The sequence below is a fragment of the Scyliorhinus torazame genome, chromosome 10, assembly GCF_047496885.1.
Source record: "Scyliorhinus torazame isolate Kashiwa2021f chromosome 10, sScyTor2.1, whole genome shotgun sequence".
NCBI classification, from domain to species: domain Eukaryota; kingdom Metazoa; phylum Chordata; class Chondrichthyes; order Carcharhiniformes; family Scyliorhinidae; genus Scyliorhinus; species Scyliorhinus torazame.
Window position 1 is genome coordinate 79,864,288 of NC_092716.1, and position 16,799 is coordinate 79,881,086.

At 45.4% G+C, this 16,799-nt stretch overlaps 1 protein-coding gene across 6 annotated transcripts in view; it reads left to right on the forward strand.

Annotated features, from left to right (window-relative positions):
- galr1b (galanin receptor 1b) overlaps window positions 1–16,799 on the forward strand; it is a 196,741-nt gene that overhangs the window by 133,978 nt on the left and 45,964 nt on the right. For all 6 annotated transcript variants that reach the window (XM_072518282.1, XM_072518286.1, XM_072518284.1 and 3 more), the window contains 2 exons: window positions 6,358–6,423; window positions 12,077–12,147. In XM_072518282.1, coding sequence (XP_072374383.1) covers window positions 6,358–6,423; window positions 12,077–12,147 — 137 coding nt within the window. The remainder of the gene's footprint in view (window positions 1–6,357; window positions 6,424–12,076; window positions 12,148–16,799) is intronic.

Here is a 16,799-nt window from a genome sequence, read left to right on the forward strand (position 1 = left end):
GGGCTAGAAAATTCTGGTCAAAAATCAAATATTCAGGTTTGGTGATATTGAGATGCTCAACCAAGGTAAATGTAATAATATTTACAAGTGGTGGAAAATGTCATGTGATTAAGCATCACGAATGGCGTCACCTGATTGAATGCCATGTAACCAAACAGCACGTGACCAAATCTCCAAGAATGAGGCCAGTCTGAGTTGGCAACACTAAATAGAAGATGTGAGAATGTTCCGTTTGAAAATAACTTTCTCTGGCAAATCTATAAATGAATACTTGGCGATCTTTGAGGTATTGCTCACGTCCTGAGGTGCAAGAGGCCGAGGAAGCTGAATCAATGGATTTGAAAAGGGACAGAGAGATGAGCAAAGACCAAGGCCTTCGAAAAGCTCTGGGATCTAGTACTGGAGTTTGAGATGTGTGGGGCGGGATTCTCCGTTGTCCGACGCCGAAATCGGTGCGCGCCGTCGGGCAGAGAAAAGCTCCCGACAGCGAAATCGTGGCAGGTGGCGGTTTGACGCTGAATCGTGATACGCCGCCGCCCTTAAAACGGCGTCAGTGCGAAGCACGGCACATATGCGGACGCCGTTTGCATATCCGCGATTCTCCACCTCCGATGGGCCGAATCCCGATGGCACGGTCCACGTGTGCTTTCACAAATCGTGAACCTGGCGTGGTGGCTGCTAAGAGAGTGAGGGCGTACGGACAGTGTCCAGCACCATCATACTTCACTGACAGCCATGCGGGGGGGGGGCTTCTGCCAGGGCTGGGAGGAGTTGTGGGCTCTGGGTTGGGGTACGTAACACCATTACCCCAGTCGGCAAGGCAACCATGCAGCTGCGCATGCGGCTGACAGCCCAGGTGCCCTGGGTCGTATAGATGACCCTCCCTGGGCACCCCCCTGGGTGCCGTCTGGCCCCAACCGACCCATCAGCTGTACGGGCACTCCAGCACAACCTGTCCCATCATTTCAGCCCCGATCAGTCTGTTTGGGTGGTGTAATGTTTAAGCTCGACTGCAGCTTGTCGGCCTTGCGAGTGTCGACATCACGGACCATCCCTCACTGTTTTCCGTGGGAAACGACTGCATGCAGTAATAGCTGAAACTTGAAGTCAGAGAGCAGTTAATGAAACTTGCTGATTCCTTCTCAAGTCCGCATTTTCACAGAGAATCAGCTCAATATTTATACATTATCATTATCAAGATTGCGTGACAACAGCTTAGTCAGGAATTTGATCGGAAATAGGAACGGAAGCAATGTCATAAAACAGACCTTTTTTGGTCGCATCACTCATACCATTATCTTGTCCTTGGAGGGAACATTGAAAGGTCGGAGTAGAATTATTTCTTCCTGAACTTATCTTGTTTTATTCCTACGGCCCTGGGTTATGACGAGTTAGTTTTATCAGGAGTTGCTGAGGTCCGGTATTTTGGAATGGCTTGACCTTTGAAAGCAGACCAAGGCAGGCCAGCAGCACGGTTCAATTCCCGTAACAGCCTACTCGAACAGGCGCCAGAATGTGGCGACTAGGGGCTTTTCACAGTAACTTCATTGAAGCCTACTTGTGACAATAAGCGATTTTCATTTCATTTCATTTCACCTTCTCTGATCTTTTTCAGACTTCAAGTTCTGCAGAGTTGGCCTTATCAGCCTTACAGTCTGAAATGGTTAGGGCAGCATTTCTTCCAGGGGTCTGGTGAACTGAGCATTCTTTACATGGGCCTGGTGAGCTGGAATGAGTAGTTCAGCCTTTCTTACATTGTATCAAACATTTTGACCAGTCTTCCCATTGACCAGTTTTCCCATCATGCCATTACTTAATTCGTACCATATCATAACGCCGCCTCCCGGCGATTCTCCGACCTGGCGGGGGGGGGGGGGAGAATCCCGCCCATGGTCTTGAAACTATATTCTGATCATGTTGGTGTGTATTAAATGCAAAATGTGCACTGAAATTTAAAGGATTTTAATAACCATATTAATATGTATGATATTTGACCCGATGTTTCAAGTACTGTAAAGTGTTCATGTATGATCTCAGTGGCAAGTCAATTGCATGCAACAGCTGAGTAATATTTCACTTTAGGAATCAATCAAGAATGTCAAAACGGTTTTGGAAAGGCCTCTATGAATCCAGTCGGCAGATGACTAAGAATGCATCACACCTTCTTGTTTAATCTAGTGACATCTTCAATTTGAAGGGGGGACTTGGAAAACCAATACATGGACTGTTTTCTTAGTTAGCTCCTGTTTAGTGCAGCCCCTCAGTCTCAAAACTACAAACAGCATATCACTAGCATGGCTCTGTCACCACTTTCTGCCGGGGCCTGCTTGCTATCCAGCACTACCAAGCCCAAAATAATAAATGAAGCATTATCTTATCTATTATTTTATTTTTTTAAATTTAGTGTACCCAATTCATTTTTTTCCAATTAAGGGCAATTTAGCGTGTTCAATCCACCTACCTTGCACATCTTTGGGTTGTGGGGGTGAAACCCACGCAAACTCCACACAGACAGTGACCCAGAGCCGGGATCGAACCTGGGACCTCGGCACCGTGAGGCAACATGGCTAACCCACTGCGCCACCATGCTGCCCTATCTTATCTATTATAACCAGTGACAAACAATCTTCAGCCTGTTAGATTATGGGTGAAGTTCATTCCCATAAAATGTAGCATCAAGTGCCTCACCTTTTACTGAGAACAGTTCAGTAATAATATAGGGAAGGGCTGGGCGAATGAAATTGAAAATTAAGCAGATGTCCTCTTTTTCTTTTTTAAAATTGGTCTTTGAATAATGCTAGGGGCACTCTTGAAAAAGGGCAGACAGGACTGCAGTTAATTGCCTCATCTGAAAAACAACACCTCCTGGCATAAAAATTAAGGCGTTGCATTTGTATGATGGTGGCTTTCATGATCTCAGGATAGTCCAAACTGTTTAACAGCCGATGAAATATTTTCCAAGTGTATTGTAGGAAGTGCAACAAACACCTTGCGCACAGCGAGGCCATGAAACATTGAGCAGATCACCTGTCTTTTATCTTCATCCGTTTTCGTGAGTGTGGGATAAATATTCACCATGCAGCATGCCCTGAATAATGCACTGAAACGGATTGTGTGCTCAAGTACCTGAAGTGCAACTTGAACCCCACAAGATTCTCACACCCGAAACAAGATTGTTATCACTGAGCCATGGCTTGCACCTTCCAGTTAGTAACTGTTTTCTTTGATTTTTTTTGAGGGGGTCAACCCTCATAAGGGTGGGACAGAAAGAAACATTAAAATAACATGCTGCAGCACATCCAAAAATTCCTTTAAATCCAAACGTTTAAAGACTATCTTCTAAGTTTACGTAATGTTTACAAAAGAATCAAGGTTAATTGATTGTATCTTCAAAACGTCCTGCTGAAATTTTAGATACGTTTTTCACGAAGATTGATTTTTAAGATTTTCTCTTTTTTATTGCTTTGTGGTTATTTGATTTCTCGTTTCTATGGTAATGGCTAATGTTCACCAGAGACATGCAGCACATTGGTTATAACAGTGAACCACACTTAATACGATCTTCAAATTTCCTGCCTTGTGGAAATCTGCCACCCAAGGCCATCTTTGACCCTCAGCTACTCAAAGCCAAAACTTCAGATGAAGTGAGAAACGGTTCATGAAAAGTTTGCATTGTTCTGGTCTTGCGCACAATTTAATTACATTCCCTGAGGGATGCAATTAAACACACTTGATTTTCCATTAAAGCCCTACAGTGAAATTTCTGCAATCTAGCAACGATATCTAGATAACCATCTGGCAACTATAATAGAGTAGTCAACATGGATTTCAAAAAGGAAGATCACGCTTCACCAACCTTATTGAATCCTTTGAGGAAGAATTAGACATAATAAATAAAGGGTAATTTATTTGGATTCCCAAAAAGCTTCAATAGGATACCGCACTGTAAAAATATGAATCAAAACCTGGAGTCAGGGGACAAGTAGGAGAATGAATAGCAAGCTGGCTTGAACACAGAAAAACACAGAGATGGGGTTAAGACAGCGTAGAAATAAATCTTCTATCCTTTCCTGGTCTGGCCTATATGTGACTCCAGACCAACAGCAATGGACTCTTAAACGGGTAAGGAAACCTGCAGCTGATTACTCCATATCACCTTAGCTGATGAATCCGTACTCCTCCATGTTGAACACCACATGGAGGAAGCATTGAGGGTGGCAAGGGCACAAAGTACTCTGGGTAGGAGACGTCAATGTCCATCACCTAGCGTGGCTTGATTGTACTACCACAGACTGGGCTGGCCAGGTCCTAAAGGGCATAGCTTCTGGACTGGGACTGCAGCAGGTAGTTAGGGAACTAAAAAGAGGGGAAAACTACTTGATCTCATCCTCCCCAATCTACCTGTTGCAGACCCAGTATTGGTAGGAATGACCACCTCACTGTCCTTGTGGAGACAAAGTCCCATCCTCAAATTGAGGATACCTTACATCGTGTTGTATGGCACTAGCATCATGCTAAATGGGATAAATTTCAAACAGATCTAGTGACTCAAGTCTGGGTGTTGATGAAGCGCTGTGGGCCATCAGCAGCAGCAGAATTGTACTCAACTGTTACATTCCCAGATCAGAACCCAACAGTGGCTAGGATACTAGATAGAAACCTCAATATTTTATTTTAATTTTGTATGGTTGTGAGGAAAGGATACCTCATTCCAGGAGTGATTTCACAAAGAAATAAGGATATTGGTATATTAAAACAAACTTTATTACCAACTCCGTATTAAAATATCTTTAACATCACACAAGAAATTACAATTACCACTTAAATAATGCTACTCAATACAGCGAGTACAATACTCTCAACTGCTATCTTTATTCTTACTCAAACAATAAGAAAAACCATCTCCACTCTCAATCCACTGTTAAAATACCATTTGCACCCAGGAATACCTATTTTACAGGCATGTTCTTTGAGAAAGGGAGACGTTGTGCATTTTTTATAAAAGCTTTGAATCCTGTCAGAACCATGCAGAAACTCTGGCTGTATTTCTTCAGAAGCTTTTTCAGCTTGTTTGTTCACCTTTCCAACCACACTGTTCTCCTGTCTGCAGAAATACCTTTAACTAAACTGCAAAGAGCAAACTGCTTGATACCTGTTCACAGCTTCATCCAAAACTCCACTGACCTGCTTTCTGCAAGATGCCTGATAGCCTAGCTCCTCCCAGTAACAACATTGTTTTACCAAGCTGAACTTAATTAACTCCACAGGGAATCCCCTTAATCCAAACAAAGCTGCAACAGCCCAAGCGTTTTATGATGGGTTATGTACCCCTGGCTCCCAAAATCTTTGTTGTCTTTCAAACTAGGATTTCTTTTAAAACATGTTTGCAGCAGTCAAATGCGAACTCTGTTGTTTAACCCTTACTGCACCAAATAACTACAATAGAATACATCTGAAATACCTGGGGCTGGATTCTCCATTGTTGGAACTATGTCCCCACGCCGGCGTCATAACGGTGGAGTTTCACGCCAGAAAGCTGGCATGAAAGGGACACAAATTCATAGCCCTGCAGGTGGCTAGCAGGTACCCGGCGTAGATCTAGCAGCTTTTGCTGCAGATACGGGCCCCCGCACCTCCGTGTCGGAGGCCGCGCATACGCACGGCGGCAGCCTCCAGCGGCCGCGCAGTGCCCCTTGGCAGACACAAACCATGGAACTGCACCCAAAAAAGAGCCCCCCCGATTGGCCGCGTGCCCGACCCTCAACCCCCGCAAAAACATTCCCGGCCGCCTATAAGGCCCCCCCCCCCCCCCCCCCCCGAGCCTCTGATCGGCCTGTCTCCGACCAGGTCCGCAGCCGCCAAGCGAGTATCCCGACCGGCTGCACCATATTAGATCCACGCCGTCGGGACTTCGACCGGACTTCGGCAGAATTGGAGAAGCCGGCGCCGGTCCCAATTCCTTGCTGTAAAATGGATTCTCCGCCCTCGTGCCAGCCGCGATTTCGGCATCGGGGTGCGGAGAATCCAAACCCCGGATTTTACCATCTTTAACTTCCGTTGTTGCACTCTCCTCTAGCTCTGTCACCTCTTTCAACTCTACTGACCTTGTGAGAATTTGTGTTCCTCCAACTTTGGTCTCTTGTGCATTCCCCACTTCTTTCCCTTCGTCATTGGTAACCTCACATGAGTTGTCAAGATCAGCGAATGGATCTTCAGAAACCATATCCTGGACATACCTCTTGGTCAGGGGCTATTAAATTCAGCATCAATACAGCAGATCAAGATTTGATGTAATTTTTATTAATAACGATATTGAACTAATTTTGCCTGTTTTTTTTTTTTGTCCTACCATTTCAGATCCTTTCCACCCTGGTCAAAGGAATCTCAAAGCCAGTGACCTGCAAAATTCGAATTTTACCATCTGTAAGGGTCTAGGTATTTTTCTTCTTCCTAAATGCCTGTAGGAACTCTCATATTCATAATCGGTCTTTATTGCTTTTGTTACTAATAGGAAAAGGTACAGTCACGTGGCCGTTACTGGTCTGGTGACCCTGAGTAATAATCCAGAGAACGTTTAACGTGTATTCAAATCCCAATAATTCAAATTATTATTCTTTTCAAATTTGGAACTCAAAAGTTGGAATCAACAAAGCTGGTAAATTGTTCTAAAATCCTAACTGGTGCTCACTAATGTTCTTTTGGCAAGGAAATCTGTCACATTTACCTGGCTTGGCCAAAATATGTCTCTAGACCCGCATCAACGAACGTTCTTCTGAAATGGCCTATTAAACCACTGAACTGCATTGCTTTAGGAAGATGGTCAACCAACAACCTCTCAAATGCAACAACGGGTGGGGGTAAATATGAGCTTTGCTGGTGGCATCTACATCCCAAGAATGAAAAGAAAACTAAAACCATCCATTCAAGTCAAGCCACGCAGCTCTCAGAAACGGCTCAGATTCTTCGAAGTGCACTGATCCCTTAATGCCAGGGGACACACAAATGAAGTTTAGTTATGTGTTTATACCCAGCAATAACGACCACAACTGATGTTATGCATTATACTTAAATAATTTAAACAGTTTATGAAGGTGGGATCACTGATAAATTAAATACTTAAATGCACCGTGGTGCAACACTTTCAACCACCCGTCAGTCTTTCTTTGGTTTTAACAATAGCAACTTCCATTTAAATAGTGCCTTTGTACAGTAAGATGTCCCAAGGCACTTCACAGAAGCATTATAAAACGCAGTTGAGCACTGAAGCACATAAAGGGAGATCAAGATGATCACTAAGAACTGGACAACGAGGTAAGTTTTAAGTAGCATCTTGAGTGAGGAGAGAATGAGGAGGTGAGGCTGGAAGTGTAGGGAGGAAATTGCATGGCTTGGGTCCTAGGCAACTAAAGGCATGGCTACCAATGGGAGAGCAATCAAGATTGGGAATGCTCAAAAGGCCAGAATTGGAGGAACACAGAGATTTCAGGTGATTGCAGGGCTGGAGTAGGTTGCAGAGATAGGGGGATTTGAATTCAAGTATGAGAATTTTATTTCAGGGGCCAGGATAGATCAGCAAGCATGGGAGTGATGGTTGAAAGGACTTGCTGTGCGTTAAGACACGGGTAGAGAAACAGTGAATCAACTCGGTGCGGGGGTGACAAAGATGATAACTTTGCTATTCCCTATCGTTGTAAACGGGACAATCTTAATTCTTCCTGAGAGTAGAAGGCTTGCCTCTAAGGAAAGTGGAAAGAAACTTCCGATACCTGGGGATTCAGATCGCTAGGAGCTGGGGAACCTTGCACAGACTTAATCTGACACGGTTGGTAGAACAAATGGAGGAGGACTTCAAGAGGTGGGACATGCAGCCTCTATCGCTGGCGGGCAGGGTGCAAGCAATTAAGATGATGGTCCTCCCGAGGTTCTTATTTGTATTTCAATGTCTCCCTATACTAATCACCAAGACCTTTTTTAATAAAATAGACAGGAGCATCACGAGCTTCGTATGGGCAGGGAAAGTTCCGAGAGTAAGGAGGGGGTTCCTTCAGCGTAGTAGGGACAGAGGAGGATTGGCACTACCGAACTTGGGCGATTACTATTGGGCCGCCAATGTGGCAATGATACGTAAATGGATGATGGAGGGTGAGGGAGCGGCGTGGAAAAGACTGGAGAGAAAGTCCTGTAAAGGAACGAGTTTAGAGGCGCTGGTGACGGCGCCGCTACCGATCTCACCTAAAAAGTTTACCACGAACCCGGTGGTGGCGGCAACATTGAATATCTGGGGACAGTGGAGGCGACAGAGAGGGGTGCGGGGAGCCCTGGTGGGGTCCCCAATCAGGAACAACCATAGGTTCGCCCCAGGAAGAATGGATGGAGGATTTCAGAGCTGGTACCAGTTGGGAATTAGGAGGGTGGGAGATTTATTTATAGATGGGACTTTTGCGAGCTTGGGAGCATTGGAGGAAAAGTATAAGTTGCCCCGGGGAAATTTCTTGAGATATATGCAGGTGAGGGCGTTTACTATACAACAGGTGAGGGAATTTCCGTTGCTCCCGACACAGGGGATACAGGCCAGGGTGCTTTCAGGGGTGTGGGTCGGAGAGGGCAAGGTGTCAGAGATTTACAGAGAGATGAGGGAAGAGGGGGAGGAGTCGGTGGGCGAACTAAAAGGAAAGTGGGAAGAAGAACTAGGGGAGGAGATAGAGGAGGGTACGTGGGCTGATGCCCTAAGCAGGGTAAATTCCTCTTCCTCATGCGCCAGGCTTAGCCTGATTCAATTTAAGGTGCTACATAGAGCACACATAACGGGAGCAAGATTGAGCAGGTTCTTTGGAGTGGAGGACAAATGTGGGAGGTGTGGCGGGAGCCCAGCAAACCATGCACATATGTTTTGGGCATGCCCGGCACTGGAAGGGTATTGGAAGGGAGTGACGGGAGTGATTTCGCGGGTGGTGAAGGCCCGGGTCAAACCAGGCTGGGGGTTAGCTCTATTTGGAGTTGCGGAAGAGCCGGGAGTGCAGGAGGCGAAAGAGGCCGATGTCGTGGCCTTTGCGTCCCTCGTAGCCCGGCGCAGGATCCTACTCATGTGGAAGGAGGCGAAACCCCCCGGACTGGAGGCCTGGGTAAATGATATGGCGGGGTTCATTAAACTGGAGCAGATAAAGTTTGCCCTGAGAGGATCGGCTCAAGGGTTCACCAGGCGGTGGCAGCCATTTCTCGACTACCGAGGGGAACGTTAGAGGGAAGACAGATGACCAGCAGCAGCAACCCAGGGGGAAGGGGGGGGGGGAGGGGTTTAGTTTAGTTTAGATCAAAGATAAAGGGGTTTTGTTACTTGTGTATTGTTAAAAATTTCTGTATTATTGTTGCATTTGCTTTGTAAGAGGGGAAAAATTGTTGTTTGGGAAAAAAATTTCAATAAAACATATTTAAAAAAAAAAAAAAAATTCTTCCTGAGAGTTAGACATTCAATCGTCTCATTATTTTGCTTCAGTCCTGTGACTGCCAACTGATTTTGTGAAGTTCTTCCATCCTAAGAGTGAGTGGAGAGCAAAATAATAGAAAATGTTCTTCTTTTGGAGTGACCATGGTGGATCCAAACTGGCAACCAATCCAGTAACCTGCTTTGGTTTCTCTTTCCCCAATGAATGTTGTGTGGATCTAAATCTTCCTGTATGAGCACCTAGACTTCATATTGTTTTCCAATGCCCCACTTGCAATCCTTCACCCTCCTTAAACTCCCAGCGTCTAATGTTAGCCCTCTGCATCTTGTACCACATTGAGCCCTGATTGACCACCCTCTACTCTAACCTACCTAAACTTCCCGGTGCATTGAATTTAAAATCATTGTGTTTTTCCTCACCTTCAAATCTCTCTCGGTCCACACCCATCCCTTGCAATCTCTTCCAGCCCTGTATCCCTTCCTGCAAACTTTGGTCCTCTAACTCCTGGCCACTTTGTGCATGCTACCTTCCATTTGTCTGAAAAAAATCCTTTACTAAATCCTTTGCATTTCAATGTCTTGAAATTTGTTGGCATCACAAAAGTAGGAAGTTTGGCAGAGAGTGAGAAGCATTGTTGTGTTTATTAAAAAAAACTACAGGAAGACATGGGGCAGTGGGACGGGAAGAAGTGATGGAAACAGTCTAATGTAAATAGGTGCGAGGAGGGAGGTTATGGCAGAAAAACCAAGGCTTGTGAGAATACATTTAATAAAAAGAATCACAGGTGGCACAGTTGTGCTTTGGTTAGCACTACTGCCTCATGGCGCCGAGGACCCGGGTTCGATCCCAGCCCCGGGTCACTGTCCGTATGGAGTTTGCACATTCTCCCCGTGTCTGCGTAGGTCTCGCCCCCACAACACAAAGATGTGCAGGGTAGGTGGATTGGCCACGCTAAAATTGTGCCGTAATTGGAACAAAAAGGAACTGGGCACTCATTAAGAATTAATGAATTTGTACAAAGCAGTTCTGAGGTCACATTTGTAGGACTGTTGTTTTGAACTCCCAGTATGGAAAGGATATAAAAGTCACAGAACATACAGCATAGATTCACCACCATAGGAAACTGCAGTTGGGAGAAGAAACATGAGATGCTGGAACTATTTAGGTTGGAGCAGCAAATTTCAAGAAGCGATTTAACGAGGCTCTTTAAAGCTTAAAGGATTCAATAGACTGAATAAGGGACGTCCATTTGCTTTGGTTGGAGAGTCAGTGACACTTATCATCCAGTGAGTGAGGAGAGGGGCTAGAAGCAATTCAGTTTTGCGGAGGATTGTTAGAGCATGGATATGTTACCTCAGATGAGTGGTTCAGACAGATAAAATGTTGATAAATATTATCAGGGGGAGATGCAGGGCTGTACGAGCAGTGTGGGTTAGGTTTGGATTACTCAAACAAGGACTTGGCTCAGATATGACCTCGTGTGGGCTGGAAGCTGCTATGGTTTCCCATTACAAACGTTTCTTTGAACCTATCTTTTCAACCACGTTTTGATCACTCCCCTTTAATATCTTTCTTCCTGCAACTAATTTCCATTTGTGAGACACCATGGGATACCATTTTCTTAAAGCTTACAAGATCCTATCAGCGTGCGGTGCTGTTGCCAGGGGCTGGGGGTTGCGATAAGTAGGGTGGAGTTCTCTCAGTTCAATAGCTCAGTTGTCCACATACAATATAAAAGATGAATGCATATTTATAGCTCTGGGAAACTCCCAGACTTGTTCCGAATATTATTTTTATTCAAAATCCAAAAACTACTTTTGGATGCCCCCCCAGCATTACTAACTTTGAATCATTGGCGCTTTCATCAAATTATACTTTTCTCCTGTTGTACGTGGTTATCCATGAGGGAATACAGTTTGCGATATACCAGTGTGATCAACTTAATTGTTCAAACTATATTATCTCTCCAAGTTTAATACTGACACCTTGCCTCTGCATGCTAGAAAGGAGCTTGCCAACAATAGCTGCAGCGAGTAGCCCCATAGATCATTGAACCAGATATTGCTCCCAAACTTTTTCCACTGCCATTTTCTAACCAACTGATGTCAGCAGCAGGTTATTCTGTCCAAGAAAGCAAAAAGTAGTTGCATAAAGCTATTTTTGCCATTCGCTTGACATCTACATTTGGGCAGCACGGTAGCATTGTGGATAGCACAATTGCTTCACAGCTCCAGGGTCCCAGGTTCGATTCCGGCTTGGGTCACTGTCTGTCGGAGTCTGCACATCCTCCCCGTGTGTGCGTGGGTTTCCTCCGGGTGCTCCGGTTTCCTCCCACAGTCCAAAGATGTGCAGATTAGGTGGATTGGCCATGATAAATTGCCCTTAGTGTCCAAAATTGCCCTTAGTGTTGGGTAGGGTTACTGGGTTATGGGGATAGGGTGGAGGTGTTGACCTTGGGTAGGGTGCTCTTTCCAAGAGCCGGTGCAGACTCGATGGGCCGAATGGCCGCCTTCTGCACTGTAAATTCTATGAAATACAAAGTATGTTAATGCTGACATTCATTGTTTAAAGTGTTAGTCATCAAGAGAGATAAAACTGATGCTCACGATTTGATTTAATAATTTTAATTGCAGTTGGAAGACACCATTCAGCTTGTGAAACGAATCGAAAGGACAGGAGTTGCAGCGGTGGCGGTACACGGAAGGTATAAGTGAAGTCTGGACATTCTCATTTGGTTGCTGGTTTCATTTGTTTATAGAGTGAAGTGGGAAGGCGACATTGTAATAAAAGCAAAATACTGCGGATGCTGGAAATCTGAAACAAAAACAGGATATGCTTGAAAAGCTCAGCAGCTCTGGCAGCACCTGCGGAGAGGGAAGCAGAGTTAATGTTTTGAGTCCGTGTGACTCTTCTTCAGAGCTAAAGAGAGGGGGAAATGCATTGGGTAGACAGATTTATTTGGATCTTCTAAGATAAAGTTAAGGAGATGGATTATATTTTTGTTATGCATTTGTAAGATATGGGCAGCACTGGTTAGGCCAGCATTTATTGCCCATCCCCAGTTGCCCTTCAGAAAGTGGTGGTGAGTTGCCTTCTTGCAGTCCCTGAGGTATAGGTTCATCCACTGTGCTGTTAGGGAGGGAGTTCCAGGATGTTGCCCCAGCGACAGCGAAGGAATGGCGATATATTTCCAAGTCAGGGTGGTGAGTGACTTGCAGGGGAAACTCCAGGTAGTGGCATTCCCAGGTATCTGCTGCTCTTGCCCTTCTAGATGGTAGTGGTCGTGGGTTTGGAAGGTGCTGCCGAATGAACTTTGGTGAGTTACTACAGTGCATCTTGTAGATGGTACACATGGCTGCCATTGTTCATCAGAATGTTTGTGGAAGGGGTAGCATTGAAGCGGGCTGCTTTGTCCTGGATGGTGTCGAGCTTCTGGAGTGTTGTTGGAGCTGAACTCATCCAGGCAAGTGGAGAGTATTCCATTCAATCCTGACTTGTGCCTTGTAGATGGTGGACAAGCTTTGAGGGGGGGTCAGGAGGTGAGTTACGCACTGTCGGATTCCTAGCCTCTCACCTACTCTGGTAGCCACAGTATTAATATGACTAGTGCAGTTCAGTTTCTGATCAATGGATCAACAGGATGTTGATTGTGGAGGATGCAGCAATGGTAATGCCACTGAATGTCAGGGGGCGATGGTTAGATCCTCTCTTGTCAAAGATGATCCTGGCCAGCACTTGTGTGGCGCGAATATAACTTGATACTTGTCAGCACAAGCCTGGATATTGTCCAGGTTTTGCTGCATTTGGACATGTACTGCTTCGTTACCAAAGGAGTCGCGAATGGTGCTGAACATTGTGCAGTCATCCGCAAACATCCCCACTTCTGACCTTATGATGGAAGGGAGGTCATTGATGAAGAAGCTGAAGATGGTTGGGCCGAGGACACTACCCTGAGGAATTCCTGCAGTGATGTCCTGGAGCTGAGATGTTTAACCTCCAATCACCACAACCATCTTCCTTTGTGCCAGGTATAACTCCAACCAGCGGAGAGTTTTCTCCCGATTCCCAGTGACTCCAGTTTTACTAGGGCTCCTTGATGCCATACTCGGTCAAATGCTGCCTTGATGTCAAGGGCAGTCACTCTCACCTCACCTCTGGCATTCAACTCTTTTGTCAATGTTTGAACCAGGACTGCAATGAGGTCAGGAGCTGAGTGACCCTGGCAGAACCCAAACTGAGGGTCCATGAGCAGGTTATTGCTGACTAACTGCTGGATGATAATGTTGATGACTCCTTCCATCACTTTGCTGATGATGAAGAGTAGACTGATAGGACGTTAATGGGCTGGGTTGGATTTGTCCTGTTCCTTGTTTACAGGGCGCACCTTGCCAATTTTCCACATTGCAGGATAGGATTGGGAATGAGTTCTCCCAGTGAGCCAGAGAGGACACAGCCAGAGTGAGACAGCGAAGAGTGAGTTTGGGAATTTTAATCTAGGTGGGGATTCGAAGCTGGGTGGGGAGGAGGTGCTTTTTATCCCTGGTAAGTGACTGATAAGTAGTTTTTCTTTTCATTGTCTAATTTATTTATTTTTTCTTTCGTTTTTTGGAATTGTAGTTGTATAAGTTTACCTAAGGTTTAAGACATCGCAGGAGATCCCAGACCCGTGTCATGCTCCTCGTGTGCAATGTGGGAGCTCAGGGACACGTCCGCTGTCCCTGGCTCCTTCACGTGCAAGAAGTGTGTCCAGTTGCAGCTCCTGTTAGACCACCTGACAGCTCTGGAGCTGTGGATGGACTCATTTTGGAGCATCCGCGATGCTGAGGATGTCGTGGATAGCACGTTTAGCGAGTTGGTCACACCGCAGGTGAAAGGTACTGAGGGAGATAGAAAATGGGTGACCAAAAGACAGAGCAAGAGTCGGAAGGCAGTGCAGATGTCCCCTGCGGTCATCTCCCTGCAAAACAGATATACCGCTTTGGATACTGTTGAGGGGGATGGCTCACCAGGGGAAGGCAGCAGCAGACAGGTTTATGGCACTGTGGCTAGCTCTTCCTGGCACAGCTGGGCAGGAAGAAGAATGGCAGGGCTATAGTGATAGGGGACTCAATCGTAAGGGGAATAGACAGGCGGTTCTGCGGATGCAATTGAGACTCCAGGATGGTATGTTGCCTCCCTGGTGCAAGGGTCAAGGATGTCTCGGAGCGGCTGCAGGACATTCGGGGGGGGGGGGGGGGGGGGGGTTGAACAGTCAGCTGTCGTGGTGCACATAGGCACCAACGATATAGGTAAAAAAAGGGACGAGGTTCTACAAGCTGAATTCAGGGAGTTAGGAGTTAAACTAAAAAGTAGGACCTCAAAGGTAGTAATCTCAGGATTGCTACCAGTGCCACGGGCTAGTAGAGTAGGAATGTCAGGATAGATAGGATGAATGCGTGGCTCGAGAGATGGTGCAAGATGGAGGGATTCAAATTCCTGGGGCATTGGAACCGGTTCTGGGGGAGGTGGGACCAGTACAAACCGGATGGTCTGCCCCTGGGCAGGACTGGAACCGATGTCCTAGGGGGGGGGGGGGTTGCTAGAGCTGTTGGGGAGGGTTTAAACTAATGTGGCAGGGGGGTGGGAACCGATGCAGGAAATTGGAAGGTAGTAAAACAGGGACAGAAACAAAAGGCCGTAAGGGGGAAAGTGTAAGACCGAGAAGCTACAATCACAAATCAAAAAGGGCAACAGTACAAGGTACAGTGACTGAGGGGAGCTCAGTGAATAGGACCAGTAATACTAAAAGGAATAAAACGGGAAGTAAAAACATTAATGGTAAGCGACGCGGCAGGTTGTTACATGAAGATATGGGTTCAACGACAACGAAAGTTAGGAGAAAAGTTAAGAGGAAATATAACTTAGGAGAGGTTACTGATCGAGGTGTTAAGATTCAGAACTGAGGTAAAAAAGCCAACATAAGTGTACTTTGCCTGAATGCTCGTAGTATTCGGAATAAGGTGATGGCGTAAATCATCGTGAATGACTATGATTTAGTGGCCATTATTGAAACATGGTTAAAGGATGGTCGCGACTGGAAGTTAAATATCCGAGGGTATCAAACTATCGGAAGGACAGAGTGGATGGTAAGGGAGGTGGTGTAGCTCTGTTATTTAAGGATGATATCCGGGGAATAGTAAGGGATGACATCGGTGCTATGGAGGATAAGGTTGAATCCATTTGGGTGGAAATCAGGAATAGTAAGGCGAAAAAGCCACTGATAGGAGTAGTCTATAGGCCACCAAATAGTAACATTATGGTGGAGCAGGCAATAAACAAAGAAATAACGGATGCATGTAGAAATGGTACAGCAGTTACCATGGGGGATTTGAATCTACATGTCGATTGGTTTAACCAGGTCGGTCAAGGCAGCCTTGAGGAGGAGTTTATAGAATGTATCCGTGATAGTTTCCTAGAACAGTATGTAATGGAACCTACGAGGGAACAAGCGGTCCTAGATCTGGTCCTGTGTAATGAGACAGGATTGATTCATGATCTCATAGATAGGGATCCTCTCGGGAGGAGCGATCACAATATGGTGGAATTTAAAATACAGATGGAGGGTGAGAAGGTAAAATCAAACACTAGTGTTTTGTGCTTAAACAAAGGAGATTACAATGGGATGAGAGAAGAACCAGCTAAGGTAGACTGGGAGCAAAGACTTTATGGTGAAACAGTTGAAGAACAGTGGAGAACCTTCCAAGCGATTTTTCACAGTGCTCAGCAAAGGTTTATACCAACAAAAAGGACGGACGGTAGAAAGAGGGAAAATCGACCGTGGATATCTAAGAAAATAAGGGAGAGTATCAAATTGAAGGAAAAAGCATACAAAGTGGCAAAGATTAGTGGGAGACTAGAGGACTGGGAAATCTTTAGGGGGCAACAGAAAGCTACTAAAAAAGCTACAAAGAAGAGTAAGATAGATTATGAGGGTTAACTTGCTCAGAATATAAAAACAGATAGTAAAAGTTTCTACAAATATATAAAACAAAAAAGAATGGCTAAGGTAAATATTGGTCCTTTAGAGGATGAGAAGGGAGATTTAATAATGGGAAATGAGGAAATGGCTGAGGAACTGAACAGGTTTTTTGGGTCGGTCTTCACAGTGGAAGACACAAATAACATGCCAGTGACTGATAGAAATGAGGCTATGACAGGTGAGGACCTTGAGAGGATTGTTATCACTAAGGAGGTAGTGATGGGCAAGTTAATGGGGCTAAAGGTAGCCAAGTCTCCTGGCCCTGATGGAATGCATCCCAGAGTGCTAAAAGAGATGGCTAGGGAAATTGCAAATGCTCTAGTGATAATTTACCAAAA